At 35.8% G+C, this 15,666-nt stretch overlaps 1 protein-coding gene across 1 annotated transcript; it reads right to left on the reverse strand.

The window, feature by feature from the left end:
* Positions 1-320: 320 nt before the first annotated feature.
* LOC133531154 (uncharacterized) lies at positions 321-7,464 on the reverse strand. The gene is made up of 2 exons (XM_061869285.1): positions 7,277-7,464; positions 321-654 (listed from the first exon to the last, which is right to left on the reverse strand). Exons 1-2 carry the CDS (start codon positions 7,371-7,373, stop codon positions 461-463), a joined length of 291 nt encoding a protein of 96 aa, XP_061725269.1. The 5' UTR covers positions 7,374-7,464; the 3' UTR covers positions 321-460.
* Positions 7,465-15,666: the final 8,202 nt, after the last annotated feature.

Genomic DNA, 15,666 nt, shown 5'->3' on the forward strand with positions numbered 1-15,666 from the left:
CTTCCGTCCGGCGGTTTCCAAGCTAAAGTTATGGTAGCATTATTCGTTTCCCCTCTTCGAATAGTATGTCCTATCCATCTCCATTTCCGTGTCGCGATTTCTTCATCAATGGGTGTTTGCGGGCATATACTCCATAGGTCTTCATTTCGAATGGTTTTTGGCCAGTGGGCCCCTTAGGGGTCCTAAGTAGTTGACTACGGAAACTAAAAAGAGGCAGAACCTTGATATCAATACTTATTGTTTTTTAAGGTTATTGTTTGACCTGTTAATTTAAAATAATGATTACAAAATTTTAGGACAGGTTGTAAATAAAACCAAGATTTTCACCCCTTACCGAAAAATAAGTAAATTAATATCGCGTAATAAGTAATAGTTCGTTTTACATTAGTACTTACTAGCAAAAAACGCTTGTAATGTAAAGCGTATTCTGATTGTAATAGCAGGTTATGAATTTGATATGTCAGTCGCATAGCCTCACGCATTGGTTAGTTTCCTCGTTCCTGACGGTCGGGGGACTGCAGTAGCAAGCCTGGAAGTCGCATATTTGGAACTTTGTTTCTTTCACCGGCCTCGGGTTTTTGCAGGTTGGTTCTGGTAGGAGATAATCGCAGCCGACGGCATACCTGTAGGTGCCCGGTGGGCATTTTAATGGACCTGGAAAAATGTAAGGTTTTCAAAAGCAACAATCGCTTGTTTCCCAGTAGGTATACGAGTAGATAGACCAAGCTCTTGCATGCGATTTTCGTTACATTACTTACATTGCGGTATATGATCGATCGGCTAAATTCATTGTAGTCTGTAGTTCGACTGTATCGAATATTGCATGCAAGTTCTTGATCCGTCTAAATCGGCTATAGTCTTAAAGTGTAATATGTATGTATAGTTCACACAAAGAAAATACTGATGTATGCTTGTAATTCCGTATTTCGGAATATCCCGAAAATTCAAATTTCTACTAAACGCGACCACTTTATGCGCACTGGCAACACTTCTCTATCTGGACGCTTATTTAACTGGCCCCCCGCTTCAGTCGGCTTGGAGCGCTACCGGTAAAACCACGTGATTGGCTAACCATTTTTGTGAACGAGAGATATTTCCTGCATTTCTTTTTTTTTTGGTTTTTTGGAATAAGCTACGCATCAGTAGGTAAATTGGAAATTTGCTAAGTAAATAGATTTATTCCTTTTGTTTTTCATACATATACAGATACTAACCAAGGTCCCTCGCATTCTGGTGGAACTAGCGCCTTCACAAATACGAAGAAACTTACTAAAATCGCGAAAATTTTCATTTTAATCACGTCGGCGCCAAAACAAATGCTCTGCGGTCAGTTTAATCAGACTATAATTAAAGATATTCGGATAAATGCGAGCACTTTTATACCTTTTCATTGAAAACAATCGTTTTTGGTGTTATCTATGTGTGACTCCAAGTATTATTAATTACAAGCAATTATAATGTTTTTGTGTTCGACATTTTTTTTACCTTAATTTACAAAATGGCGTAAAGGTTCATTTAACTTAGGACATTATGATTTTTAGATTACATTGTATGTGTTTTTTTCCTTTTAACTTTATAAACTGTGTTAATATTTGTTTTCTGTTTTTATAGGTTATTATGCCATTCATTTTATTATAGTAAATAACGTTAATCACACGAAACTGCATGACAACAAAAGACGTTTTGAAATGCAAGTTTAACGAAAATAAGGTAAGGCCCAGGCTCCATAGACAATATTATGGTACCCTCGAGCTGATCTGATGATGGAGACCGGAGTTGGCCATGGGAACTCTGTGGTAGAACAACGCAACCTCTTGTGTCTGGGGTTTTTAGAATTGTGTCGATGGGAGGAAAATACAGTCAGCGATAAAAACTTGTACCAAAAATGAAATGTTTGCCAATAAATTATTTTTCTTGTCAGCTCAATCGGTCGGCATGTCGTCTTATGTTTCAGGGCCCAGTCAAATTTCGATCGCGACTGACCAATGAGTCGTGACCCATAGTTTGGGAAATGCTGCTTTTGCTTTTTTGCGCATCGTTTGCAAGCATTAAGCGAGACATGTCAGCATTTGAAATCGACCACCATGCATGGGAAACCTTAGCTGAAGACCGTGATGGATGGCGCAAGCGTGGAGGGAAGAATGCTATGCGACCAAGCCTGGTTTAATTCGTTAGATAGCAGAAGGTGACGCAGAAAGCAGACCAGGACTGGAACCTCAGGTGCCATGAGCTTTCTCTGTCAAAAATGAGGGAGGTCGTGCCGCTGATGACGCATCGGCCTCCACAGTCACCTAACTCGTTGTCTAAACAGCAATGCTTCAATCGTCTGCAATAGACGCAAAGGCCTTTGATGATGACAAGCATGCGCAACAAAAAATATACAAAACGTGATATACGTTTGCTCGCACTCAAACTGACGCACGAGGCTAACTTCACGCGCAGTGGGTACGTCATTAGCAGCTGGTACTATAATTATTAGTTTTGTAGGATATTCCGTAGAAATAACATTGGAAAAGATAAGTAGCTGAACTAATTGAGTAAGTAGGTCATAATAGTACATTACGATACAACTGCGAAAAATAGGAAATTCGAAACGAGTGGCGATAAATTAAAACACGACCGAAGGGAGTGTTTTAAATCGACACGAGTTGCGAATTACCTATTCGCACATGTATCGTACAACGTTTTACAGTACATATGGCCCTTTAAATGTTCGACACAGTAACGTAATATGCTCGTTTTCGCACTAGTGCTATAAAGTAGCACCATATGTACTGTAAAATAACTTAAGTTATTTTACAGTAGAGAGTGTAGTGTAGTAGAGAAATAATCACACTTTCGCATATTGTATCAGTATAGATAGTATGGATTACTTAAGTTACTGTCTATTACATCTTCATGCTTAAATTGCTGCATAGTTTTTATCACAGAAACTAAGAAATCGCTTTTCAGCACTGCCTGATCCACCAGACCTTCCTGGTTTGGCAAGGAAAAAATATCTCCCAAGGCTCCCAAAATTTAATGCACACCCAAGAGGATTGTGCTGACTCAGGTCACATGTATTTAGGACAAAATTAAAGTATTAAAACGACTTCCAACTTACGAGAAATTAATCCCTAAAAACCGCTTTTTATGGATCTAATCTGATTGGCCTATTAAAATCGCGACATTAGTGTTATTAAAACGGGTTATTCACAATAGTTACCAGTGGTAACTGCTGGGAAAACAAATCCCAAAAAAAGTCCTACTGGCAATAACCCCGTGAAACTAGTTTTACCAAAAAATCGCCCAGGGCACGAAATTGATTTGCATTGCATTACAAAATTAGTTTTTGAAAAGAAAAATGTTGGTACAAGCTTTTATCGCTGACTGTACCTTTTCCACAGGCAACTAATACTCATCGAGACAATTCTAAAAACCCCAAACACAATTAGGTTGCGTTGTTTTATCACAGAGTTCCTATGGCTACCTCCTGTCTCCATCATCAGATCAGCTTGATGGTACCATAATATTGCATTGTCACCCGACTTATATATATATCCAAATTTTCAGCTTCATCGGAAACCGGGAAGTGGGTCAAATTTAACTTGCAAGACTTGTCCCATTCGTACTAACAGGGCAAGTTAAATAAAAGCTTGTAAATATGTTTCACGTGAAACTGTTGGTAAAACTCATCTCACGAAATTAATTACAGGCTACCAGTTTCGATGCGATATGTGATTCCGGCTTTATGTGAGATTTTGTAAAGCATTGGAAATAATGTAGGTATATTATGGAACTGGTATTGTAATCGCAAAGGACTAATAAAAACCTGCACTAAGGGTTCCGTACCATTACGCAAAAAACGGCAATAAATATACGTTTGTTGTGTTCCGGAGCCCTACTTAAATATTCATTTTATTCTGTTTTTAGTATTTGTTGTTACAGCGGCAACAGCAATACATCATCTGTGAAAATTTCTACTGTCTTACGTTGTTCATCATTACGGTTCATAAGATACAGCCTGGTGACAGACAAACAGACGGACAGTGGAGTCTTAATAATAGGGTCCCGATTTTACCGTTTGGGAACGGAACCCTAAAAACAATATGTTATTAGCAAAATCAATATCCAGTTTATTTATCCAAGCTTTACTTTGTCGTTTTTTTAAATAAATCACAAAGTTCCAAAACACGCAATTACTACTTAGTACCAAACAAACATAACAAGTGTACTTACACCGCTATAGTTTTCATTTAATGTATTTCTTAAGCTCTACTTCCACGATTTATTTTCATATTTTTTGGACCTATGGTTCAAAAGTTAGAGGGGGGGACACATTTTTTTTTCTTTCGGGGCGATTATCTCCGAATATATTCACTTTTTGAACAAAATGTGTTTTTGAAAACCCCTATTAGTTCTGAAAGACCTTTCCAATGATACCCCACACTCTAGAGTTGAAGCGAAAAAAAAATTTCCCCCCCACTTTACGTGTAGGGGAGGTATCCTAAAAAAAAAATTTAGATTTTATTGTACGACTTTGTCGGCTTTATTTATTTATATATTCATGCCAAATTTCAGCTTTCTAGCACTAACGACCACGGAGCAAAGCCTCAGACAGACAGACAGACAGACAGACAGACGGACATGGCGAAACTATAAGGGTTCCTAGTTGACTACGGAAACCTAAAAAGGGAACCATGCTGCCACCGCTGACAAGAAGATAGCGGGAAGGTGGGACTTGAACTCTTGACTTGTAGATTACAAGCCGACGAAAATGTTTTGTTTTGCTCATGCTAGCTGAGGTCACCTCTTATCGTAAACACATAATTATGTTGTTGTATTCAAATATAACATGTTGTTTTATTTACATTATTGGTAGTCATAATACCTACTGACATCGAGGAAAGGTCAATCCAAGGTGTTATGGCTAAGATAGATGTAACCTACTGTTACGGTCAAGGTTATTCTATTGATATCTCACAGACAGGTTGGGTTCGGTCTATTTGGTTTTAAAATAGGGAAAACGCGTTTTCACTGAAAACGGGTTGCACGGTAAGATTATAAGTAATTATAACCCGACAATACTCGATATACTTACTTGCGTATTTTGACATGCAATGGATACCCTCCCACCGCAAAAATAAATACGCAAATATATATTTTTTGCGGTGGGAGGGTGGTAACATATTGCGGATTAGCAAAATAATATTTATTGTTTTATTTACTATGGATTTCCGCAATGTAACGCCTGATTCTATTCATTATCATGTAAGGAGCATTTAAAAATAGGTTACAATTTAATTCTGGCGTCAGTCTGGTCAGAATACGAAAGAATTATCGTGTAGCCCTCGGACTACGGACTGATGGATTGTCCCCCAAACGTTCTTAATGGCGGACCAGAAAGTTTTAAAATTTCAGAAGACACAATTGCAGCAAAAGTGAATTTTTATTATTTCGCGGTCTATGTACCTACAAATTATTACGAAGGACAGGCGGTGGGCCGGATAAAATCATTTCGCGGGCGGGATTTGGCCCGCGGGCCGTACTTTGCCCACCACTGTCAGGACCTATCACCGATGACTTATAAACACTGTAGGTATTAGGAATCAATGAAATTAATGCTTAAAAGCTTTTTAATTTTCCTTCTACGTTCAATACAATCCTTATGGACATGTCGCAGAGATTTCGTTAAATTAGCCAGCTTTAGACGCCTAGGCCGTTCTTTAAACGCCAACATCCGATTGGTTGCCTATGCTGACTATGCTGATAGTTAATTGACTGACTAGGACTAGGATCATAAAACGTTTAATAACTTGGCGTATTGAAAATCAGCCCTTTAAAATGACTGATTCACTCATCCGGGTGATTCAAATATATAAATAGTATATAATAATAAATTAAAATAAATAAATAGTAAATACATTTCGAATTAAATAAATAAATAAAATAACCTAACCTAACCAAAAATTATAAATTTACCAATGTCCAATTTAAGTAAAACACTACATGACGTTCAGTCATCTGGTTATGCGTTGTATTTAATTACTTGGCTGTTTTTTTTCAGCCATTTCATGAGATACCGACATTTAATTAAAGACCTAGGCGTCTAATTAGCTGGCTAATTTAACCTTGGGATCCTAGCAAAATAACGGTACAGTTGAGTTCATAAATATGTAAACTGTTTTTCTCCTTATTGCAATGGATTAAGATGAAGAAATGTACCTATACATATGAATGAACTCTACTGTTCCTACTTTTTCTATTAGCCACGTCAAATTGAGTCAAATATGGGCAATCAGGAGAAATAATTCGTGTAGTTTTGTAAATTGGTATAATTATACCTCGTGGTGTCCAGATACGAGTATTAAAAGTTCTCGAGGGTGATATGAACAAAAATCTGAAAAAGTTACCTTCAACCCTCCTCAGCACAAGCACCCAGCACAACACAAGGTATAACTGTACCAATTTACAAAACTACACAAAATATTTATCCTAATTTTATTGAGCTACTATGAAATTTCCATTTCGGAATAAATCGGATTCCACTAAGCAAAATCTTAACAAATCGCTTTAATTTTGATGTCGATCGCTTCAGCGCAATATATTCTAGGTTTATAGGTTTCGCTTTGTTTTACAAATTTTGATAAAAAGGAAAACCTACGAAGCTAGTTTTTCATTGTGTCTTTAACATACTAAAAAATCATGGAGAATGAAAAAAAATTAGAAGTGGAAAAACGTTAGATAAGTAGTTAAAAAATATCAAAAATATAATTACTTATTGTCATAAAAACTATTGTCGCCTGGCTGACGGGACAGAATACAACATACAGTTGATTCAACCAGAATGACCTTTACTAACTTATAGAACAACTATACTCAAAAACAACGAAATAAGACAAGATCAAGAGTGTAAAAATGTGGGTATATTTATACTAGATGACCCGTTTTCATTTCAAACGTAATAACAATAACCATGACTATATTAATTTTGAAAAAGGAGAAACGTCTGCGAACGATGCTATTAAGCTTAGAATAAATTTATAAGTGGAAAAATTACTGTCTTGGGTGAGACATGAACTCACGGCCTCTGGATAGATACTCCAGCGCTCTGTCAACTGAGCCACAAAGACCTAATCCATAGCCAGCGATTTTTCCCACCAAGGGACCCTAGCGACATCTACCGTAAGAACGCTACACTTAAACGTGTGTCTCATCTAAGGCAGAAATTTTTCCACGTATAAATTAATTCTAAGCTTAATACCAATTAACCATGACACTAGTCTAAACTACTTACAACTTCCCATAATGCATCCTCTCGAATTATCTTCATCTCCCGCAGGCTTAGCTAAAGCCAAACCCACGAATACCAAGCAAACAAACACGATCTTCATAGTAGTATCTTTTCAACTTAGCTTCAAATTGTAACTTTACTAGAAGACGATCGTGCGGACACTGCTCAGTTGCGATGTAATTTTGATATTTAGAGAACGAAAACAATGTAAAGATATAATCAATATTTACAATACCAGTTTGCATGCTGAGGCATGAGGGTTCCTTGATAACTGTATAAGTAATTACGTATGGCTTAAAATGGTTTGTTAATTTGGTTATTAGTGGTTTTGTTATTTTAATATGAGTTGCAATTATAAATAGTTTATATTTTAAATGACTAGTACATCTGAACACGCCTCTATTGTCAAGACGTTAGAGTGCGTGTTCAGATATTTTTGAGCACCTCGGCCGCTTGGATACATCTGATGGCGACTATACCTACGCAAAGTAAAATTATACCGTAAAACGGGGTGAGTAGGGACGAAATCGAAGTTCAAACCTGGATAAAAGTTTATTTTAATATGTGGCACATTGATTTATATACAATAAAAGTGTTCCGGATGTATGCATTTTAGTTTGGCAATGACAATTTTTTGTTTCATTTCATAGTTTCTACTATGATCCCAGCTCACCCCGTAGTTGGGGTTAGAAGGGATAGCAATGGGGTGAGTTGGGAATATTGCTAGGGTTGATACTTTCGGATTATGACAATAGTTTGATTTGTCAAGAGAATATTTTATTCATGTAGCAAAATTATGTTTTATTTATTCTCTTACATAAAACGATTATGTTTGCGCGCCCAATCTTTTTGAGCGGGTGGTGCGGTGAGGGGTATAAGCTCCGCCGACACGCGCACCGACGTTGGCCTCGGGTGCAGCCTTAATGTAGTGAATCGAATAATCATCGAACCTCTGTACTTTTTACGAAGTAGATATGTATAATAATTCAGCCTATATACATCCCACTGCTGGGACAATAATAAATACCCTCGAGATTCGATCGGCAAAACACATTAAATTAAAGCCCGTATGGAGAATCTTTATTATTATCCTTTAGGTTATAAACTGAAATAGATATCATGATGATGATGATGTAATTCTATTATCCCTCATTAGGGGCATAGGGCTCGCAGAAGAATTTTCCATTTTGCGCGATCCTGGGCGGCTTCTTCCAGCTCTCTCCAGCTTTCAACCGATCGCCTCCATGTGGTACGAGGCCCTCTTGACCGTCTACTGACATAAATATATACAATAAAATGTCATACACTAAAGAAAATGTGACCAAGTCCTTTAAGTATTACGGACCCCTGATCCAGCATTCGTATAAGTAATCATAATCATAGATAAATATTAGACATAAATAATACACTTTACCTGAATCCTTGAAGAGGACGAGAACGTTGTTTATTTTGTTTTTCTTAGAACTGGTTGAGTCTGCTGGCAAATAAAGGTAAAACTAATAATGCTAATATTATACGCTCGCTATCTTACACTTAAGGTCCGAGGGTTTGCAATCTGGATCCGAAATGAATAAAATTATCCGGATCTGGATCGGGATCAGTAGATCTTCCCATGTATTTCAGATCCGTCGGTTCCCTGGGTCCGATGCTTCCAGGCCGATATGTGGCATTGTTATAAATGGGATGGAATATTGCTACTTTAGGGTCACACCACACAACACTCAAAACGCCAGCCGCAAACACAATAGCCGAAAATACCATAGACATAGACATAGATATGCTGTTTTCGAGCAGTAAGGACCTTACATAATATGTAGCGGGTCTCTATTGTTTCCCATGAAGTTTCAAGTCATAATGTATGGTTTATCCGCATTTTCGTTAGTCATGATTTGTTTTTTCTCAGAAACGCGTAACTTTTCGGCATTGGCATGAAACAAACCTAAACTATCTATAGGATAAACTTACGAAAATCCTGAAAAGTTAACGGTATCAGAATGATGATTAATGATAATCTGACTATTATTACATTATGACTTTCAATAATTATGTCAAACAAAGGGATCCGATATGTAGCATAAGTGACATGTCAGTTACATTCACTTATGCTACACTCATTACATGATGTCACGGGTTAAATAGATTAAGGCATCTTTTACTTGTTTAAAAAATGAGTACATTTAGCCATTAACAAGGAAGAATAGCTTTGCGATCCTAACGAAATAACGGTACTTTTTCTATGAAATTCCATTTCGGGAGAAAACGTTTTCCACTAACTAAATCTCAACACATCACTTTGATTTTAATATCGATCGCTTCAGTATAATATATTCTAAGTTTATAGGTTTCGCTTTTTTTTCAAATGTATAGTTATCAGTCTTTTCCCTGTACTTGTAGTGTACGACGATATTACTTTGCCAAATTTAATAGTTCTAGGTCAACGGAGTGTTCCCTAATAAATTTTGATTCGCTTGAGAGTGTCTATATATACGTTTCTTGCGGCATAAACGGCCATATCTCTTTTTACGTTATGTTAGAAGTTCAAATTTTTTTACAGCTTCATAGAGCTGTAGACCTGATTATATGGTTTTAAACTTTTAATTTCAACTCTATACCTCCACGCGTTCCCAAGATTTATCTCGTCTTGACAGATAGACAGATGGATAGACGAACAACAAAGTGATCCTAAGTATCATAGTTTCATTTTTTTCCTTTGGCCTAGACATGAACCAGTTCAAACGAAAATACCAACTCTATTACACTTTATTATTAGCTACACTTTATTAGCTACGCATACTTGTTTATGTATACATATACTATACAACATTACCGCCAATGTTCAATCAAAAAGTAAAATGTTCAATCAAATAATATGCGATAGTCAATAACTAATGAGTTAAAAGCCCAAATTAATGATATCGTGTTTATGGTCAGTAAATACATTTATCAGTTTTAATAGTTCAACAGTATCATGAATTTAACGTACACTTTCACAATAAATCCATTGTATCGTTGTCAACCTCATTCACTAGTGATTAATCAAACAACATTAATATAATTAAACGCAACACAATTAATCTGAAGCGCCTACACTTATTTTTCCACAACACGTATTAATCGCAACCTTGCTATTTCATTACGGCAGACGCTCAAAGGCGTTAATGTAATAAAAATCAATGCTCTCGAAGTCAGGTTAATTGTAACAGGGGTTCAGTGACCGCTTTTATGCCATTGCGACTGTTTTTCTTTTCTTTGCTACTGGAAAACATTTTTATGCTAATTTTAATTCATTTTTAGAATGGATACGATATCCTTTTTTACTCAATTCTTTATCAGATCAAGTTACTGATTACTCGATGTTTATTTAAAAAAAAAATGGATGATTTGGTGCAGAGGTGCAAAGGGCCTTCACGTGCTTATCATGTAGCTACCGAAATATGCCTACCTAGTCATAGTTTTTGTAATAGCATCTTAAGGCCCAGCCATATATTTGCCAGTGAAATTGTAATCTATGTCGTAGGAAATATAGTTGATTTTATACAGCTTAGGTAGGTCTTAGAGAGAGACTACAGGCACTGCAGCTCATAGAGTATTACTGAACATAAATAAAATCGGTCTGTATTTTAGGGCCTAGTCTAAGGTCACAATTAAGAGGAAAGTAGAGGACCCGCGCGATATCGCCTTTTCATGCAAACGTCCTCATTTTCCTCTGTACATATTAACATTATTAAAATATTTTGACACAATTTGCTGTATATCAACCACAGCTATGCCCATACGTTTGATTGTTTTTTATTTTTATTATTATACGAGTTAGAAGCATTTAAAAATTTGTTTAACATCGGTTTAATGCTCCTAATTTTTACAATAATCAAAAAATCTAAAAAAGTCAAACGTAGGGGCATAGCCATAGTTAATATACATCATAATTCGTTAGGTAACAAGGAACACTCACTAATTACTAAAAAAATAATTAAGTAAAACCAACCTTATATTAGCAGTAATGTGGTACATTATGGCTATGAACTCGAGATGGTAATTACTGAGTTTAGCTTGTCACCTGACGAATTATTATGTAAAAATATTTTTTTCACCACACCAACTGGTAAAGGCCCTCTTGATTGTTCAAAAACTAATGAGAAAGTATCGTTTTATCCACATGTGAGGCAAAGTAATCAAATAAATTTTCATTTGAAAATTTTTGAGTTGTTTCCTTATGTTTGCTGGTGGAATTGACTTTTAAATGATGATTTTGAATGATAATTTTTTTATTACATTAATTTGGATTTGATTTGGTTTGAGTTTTTTGGTATTTCATAGTTAGTATTATCCTCGCGTTGGTGTGGTGAAAATTTTTGTGTTTCACTCGGAGGTAAAGTTTGTTTAACCGCTCGTGCAATATTGATACCCGAGCAAGCGAAAGATTCCAAAATTGAACCACGAGCGTAGCGAGTGGTTCGAGAAGTGGAATCTTGAGCGTTGCGAGGGTTTCAAGGCACGAGGGTTAAACAAACTTTACCTCCGAGTGAAACACAAAATTTTTCACCACACCAACAACAACTTTGTCCCCTTGTAAAACAAATAACTATTGTAATGGCAATATCCAGGGAGGAAAATGGGGACTACGATTGTATGGAGAAGCGGCCGTTCTCTTTCCTCTTAAGATAAGATAAAGATCTTCTTTATTCGACTCCTTCAGTAACCACTTCAACTTGACATCAAGAGGCGGTTACTTTATCTCTTTATCACGCGATAAACGTGCGTTCGATTATCTATTATTATATGTATTATATACGTACGTATGGCAAATTATAAGGTAGTCCATTAATTTGAATTGAAAGCCAAGATGCTAGAACGCGGTGTTGTGAGTCCTCACACCCTCTAAGAACGCTTAGCCTGTTTTATTCATTTTATTCATCTGGTACTACTTTACCGCACTAGTGCTATAATTTGAAAAAAAACTATATCGTAAATTTAAAGGGCCATTATAAAAAAAATATTTAAAAAATCCTTCGGGTCGTGTTTTAATTTATCGCCACTCGTTGCGAATTGCTTATGTTTCGCACTTGTATCGTAATTTTATTATGTGTATTCTGTGTATCGGCCCGATTCGAAGAATGAGATACGATAACGATAAGTTTTGGTTCAGATAAGTTCTCATTTAGATATCGTTTGTGTGTCGTATAATTGACAGAAGCAGCTCGATTCGGGCAACCAATCGGCCCGATTCGAATAATGATTAAGAGTTAGTTTACCCAGTCGCTATAGTGTTTCTCAAATTCGATTGGTAGACGGTTAGTAAAAACACAATTATATACTCGTATGATCCGTTTAGTTTCGCTTTTTTAACTGAAAGTTTAAATACAGCTGTTAAAATATTAACCCGTCCACACCTACATACGTGTATGCATGTGTCCACATGCGGGCTCGATAGTCTCGACACCATCATACCAACATCAGAGACAAGTAAATAATAAGGAGAGGTTAACTCCCAAAATCTCAAAACAATATTTGGCTGTTTCATATAAATGCAACAGATCTGACTAAGTTGTTTTGTTCTAAAAATTTTCGAAATTTTAGTTCCATAGTCAAATTCTGGTAAGCCTACCTCGCAAAGTCTCGTCTCATCTTCTTGTCACGTGTTTCATGCCACGGCTCGTCTGAGCGGGCTTCATGCCACTGGAGCCTGAGGTCCGCTTGGATACTAGGTAATCCTAATAATTGGCGTAGGCACCAGTTTTTACGCAAGCGACTACCATCTTCCAACCGAGAGAACTAGACCTTATTGAAATTAGTCTGGTTTCCTCATTAATATTTTTCCTTTACCGAAAAGTGAGTGGTAAATATGAAATAATACCCATATACATAAGTTCCGAAAAACTCATTGGCACGATGAGGCAGGGTATTAGGTACTCGTTAGTACAAAACGTTGAAAAACATTCTGAATATATCTGAGATTTCACTTACATTTAGTGGTACGTGTAACAAATGTTAAATGCGATGCGACAAGATTTTGCATAACGATTGAAAGTGTTTACTATTTACTCATCTCTGCTAACCTGCCTACCTTTACTCGGTATCATAAGAAATTAAGCGCCAAAACAACGCATTCAAATTAGAACTTTATTGCCATGTATTTGGAATTAATTTAGTTAGTGAAGTTTTCCGGTTTTTATTCCAAAGCTGGTTTGTTGACATAGTGAAACATATCGGAACAAAATGCTTTACTAAACTTCTTGTATGGTTTCACTTGGCAGTAAACATTTTTAAATGTGCAAATAGATTAGAAGGATTATTTTAGGATGTCAGATTTTTAGTGTATTGAATACTATGTGAGTTAAAGCTAATATCGAGTTTTCCTAAATCCTCTGAAGTGTAAAGAATTGCGGAGTATTTAAGACTCCATAAGTTCAGTTTTGCTTGACTGGTGGAAATTCAAATTTCTGTTTAAAAAGAATGTCTGATCTATTGTCTAAGAACACAAACCTGCCTTAACCCCAGTAAGTTCGTATTTTTCTCTCGATCGAAGACATGATGTTGAGGAATTTAAATTAAAAAAGTTATTGCTGAGTTCATCAAGCATAAATATTGCTCATTAAAGAAATAATTCTCATAGTTTTAGTTTTAAGGGGCTGTCAACACCCAATGTCCTTGAAATTGATGTTACTAGTTTTTTAAGAAAGACTTTTAGTAAAATAAGAAAAATATATGTTAATATTAATTATATTTCAAAGACCGTGGTCGTACTCGATACATGATTGAACGAAATCGGCTCGATAGAAAATAATTGCAAAGATTGGTCTTAAAATAACAATTAAACGGTTCTATGTCTATATTGTTGTGACTTATGGGTCTGCAATTAAAATCACAATTTAAAAACCTTTATATCTAAACCGCTATTGAGTAAAATATCCACTTTTTTTATTTAAATAATTTTCTTATTATTCCCTTGCCCAGGCCCAGTAACATGCGTCAGTACTATCTCATTTACTCCGATACAATTAGACAGTGTGCGCGCTTTAGGCATTGACAGCCTCTGAATCAAAGAGAATTAAGAAGACTAAAAGTGCTCACTCCATACAACAGTTTTGTTACCAAAAATACTATTATTTTCGTAGTCTACATCTAGCGTCAAGTAGCGGAACTCTCAGTACTGCGACTCGACTATAGATGTCGCGGCAAACAAAAAGTCTAATGCTTAACAATTTTCAGCTTATATTATAACCAGAGTAAGCGTAGGAGTTGAACATTGTGTTCCGCTGCTTGACGCTAGATGTAGACTACGAAAATAATAGTATTTTTTGGTAACAAAACCGTTGTATGGAGTGAGCACTCTTGGTTTTCTTAATAGGTTTGTTTCCAATTTTTTGAAACGCTTGTATTACGTTCTATATTAACTAAAAGTTGCCCTAAAATTCAACTTTTATACTAAAAACGGCTTTAAATTTGTTAAATTAACAAAATATATTTTAACAGATAATTTCGTGCCCAAAACGCTCTTTGAAAATTGTGTGACGTCACTGTTTACGGTTTGACACATAACTACATACACACGTAGAAGGTACAAACTGTCAACTGACATTTGTCATTTGTTGTTTATCGCCTAACTGTCAACAGTGTCAATCCGAGAGTTGTGACGTCATCAGAATCTTCAATGACGTTTCGAGTTTGGTTACGTGACGTGTGCCAAAAGATATTTTAAATTCAATATTTATAAAAATATGGTCATTACAGGTCCCCTAAAAGTAGTTTAACATGTTCTTATAATCCAAAAGAATTTATTGGGATACAATTCTGCCCTAAGATTTGTAGATGGAAACAACCCTATTCTCTTTGGTTTTAATGTAAAATTTATTATAATATTTTAAAGTACATTTTCGGCGACAGGCGTTTCGCGGGACACCTAACTGACAAAGAATACCCTAAGATTTTCTAGTTCTACTTAGTTACCTAAGTAGGTAATGAATCGTAGAACTATTTTGTATTATCAGACATCACGCAAAAAAGATAACGAATATGGATTCCTTTGATACCGATTTGATCTTTGATGAAGATTATACGTACCAATTTGCGGAACATTGTACTTTATTAGACGATTTTAATTCTATGGCACTTTTTTCTAAATTGCATGCTTAAGTTAATAGACTCACTGCTAAAAATAGCTTTAAACTTTGTAAACATGTCCACTCGAAAAATAAAGCATGACTGTACTAACTTAAGCTTTACAACATGATAATAAAGTCCATTTTTGTATAAAAGCTCAGGTATAGCGTACTTACTTATCCCTGTGTATGCTCTCAAACGATTTGTTTTGAAAGCAGCCAGTTTTTTTCACTATTAAACTAATTAGTTCTTTGTTCTTTGCTCGCATAAAGGAAATTAATTAAAAACACACA

This window comes from Cydia pomonella, chromosome 2, assembly GCF_033807575.1.
Source record: "Cydia pomonella isolate Wapato2018A chromosome 2, ilCydPomo1, whole genome shotgun sequence".
NCBI lineage: Eukaryota > Metazoa > Arthropoda > Insecta > Lepidoptera > Tortricidae > Cydia > Cydia pomonella.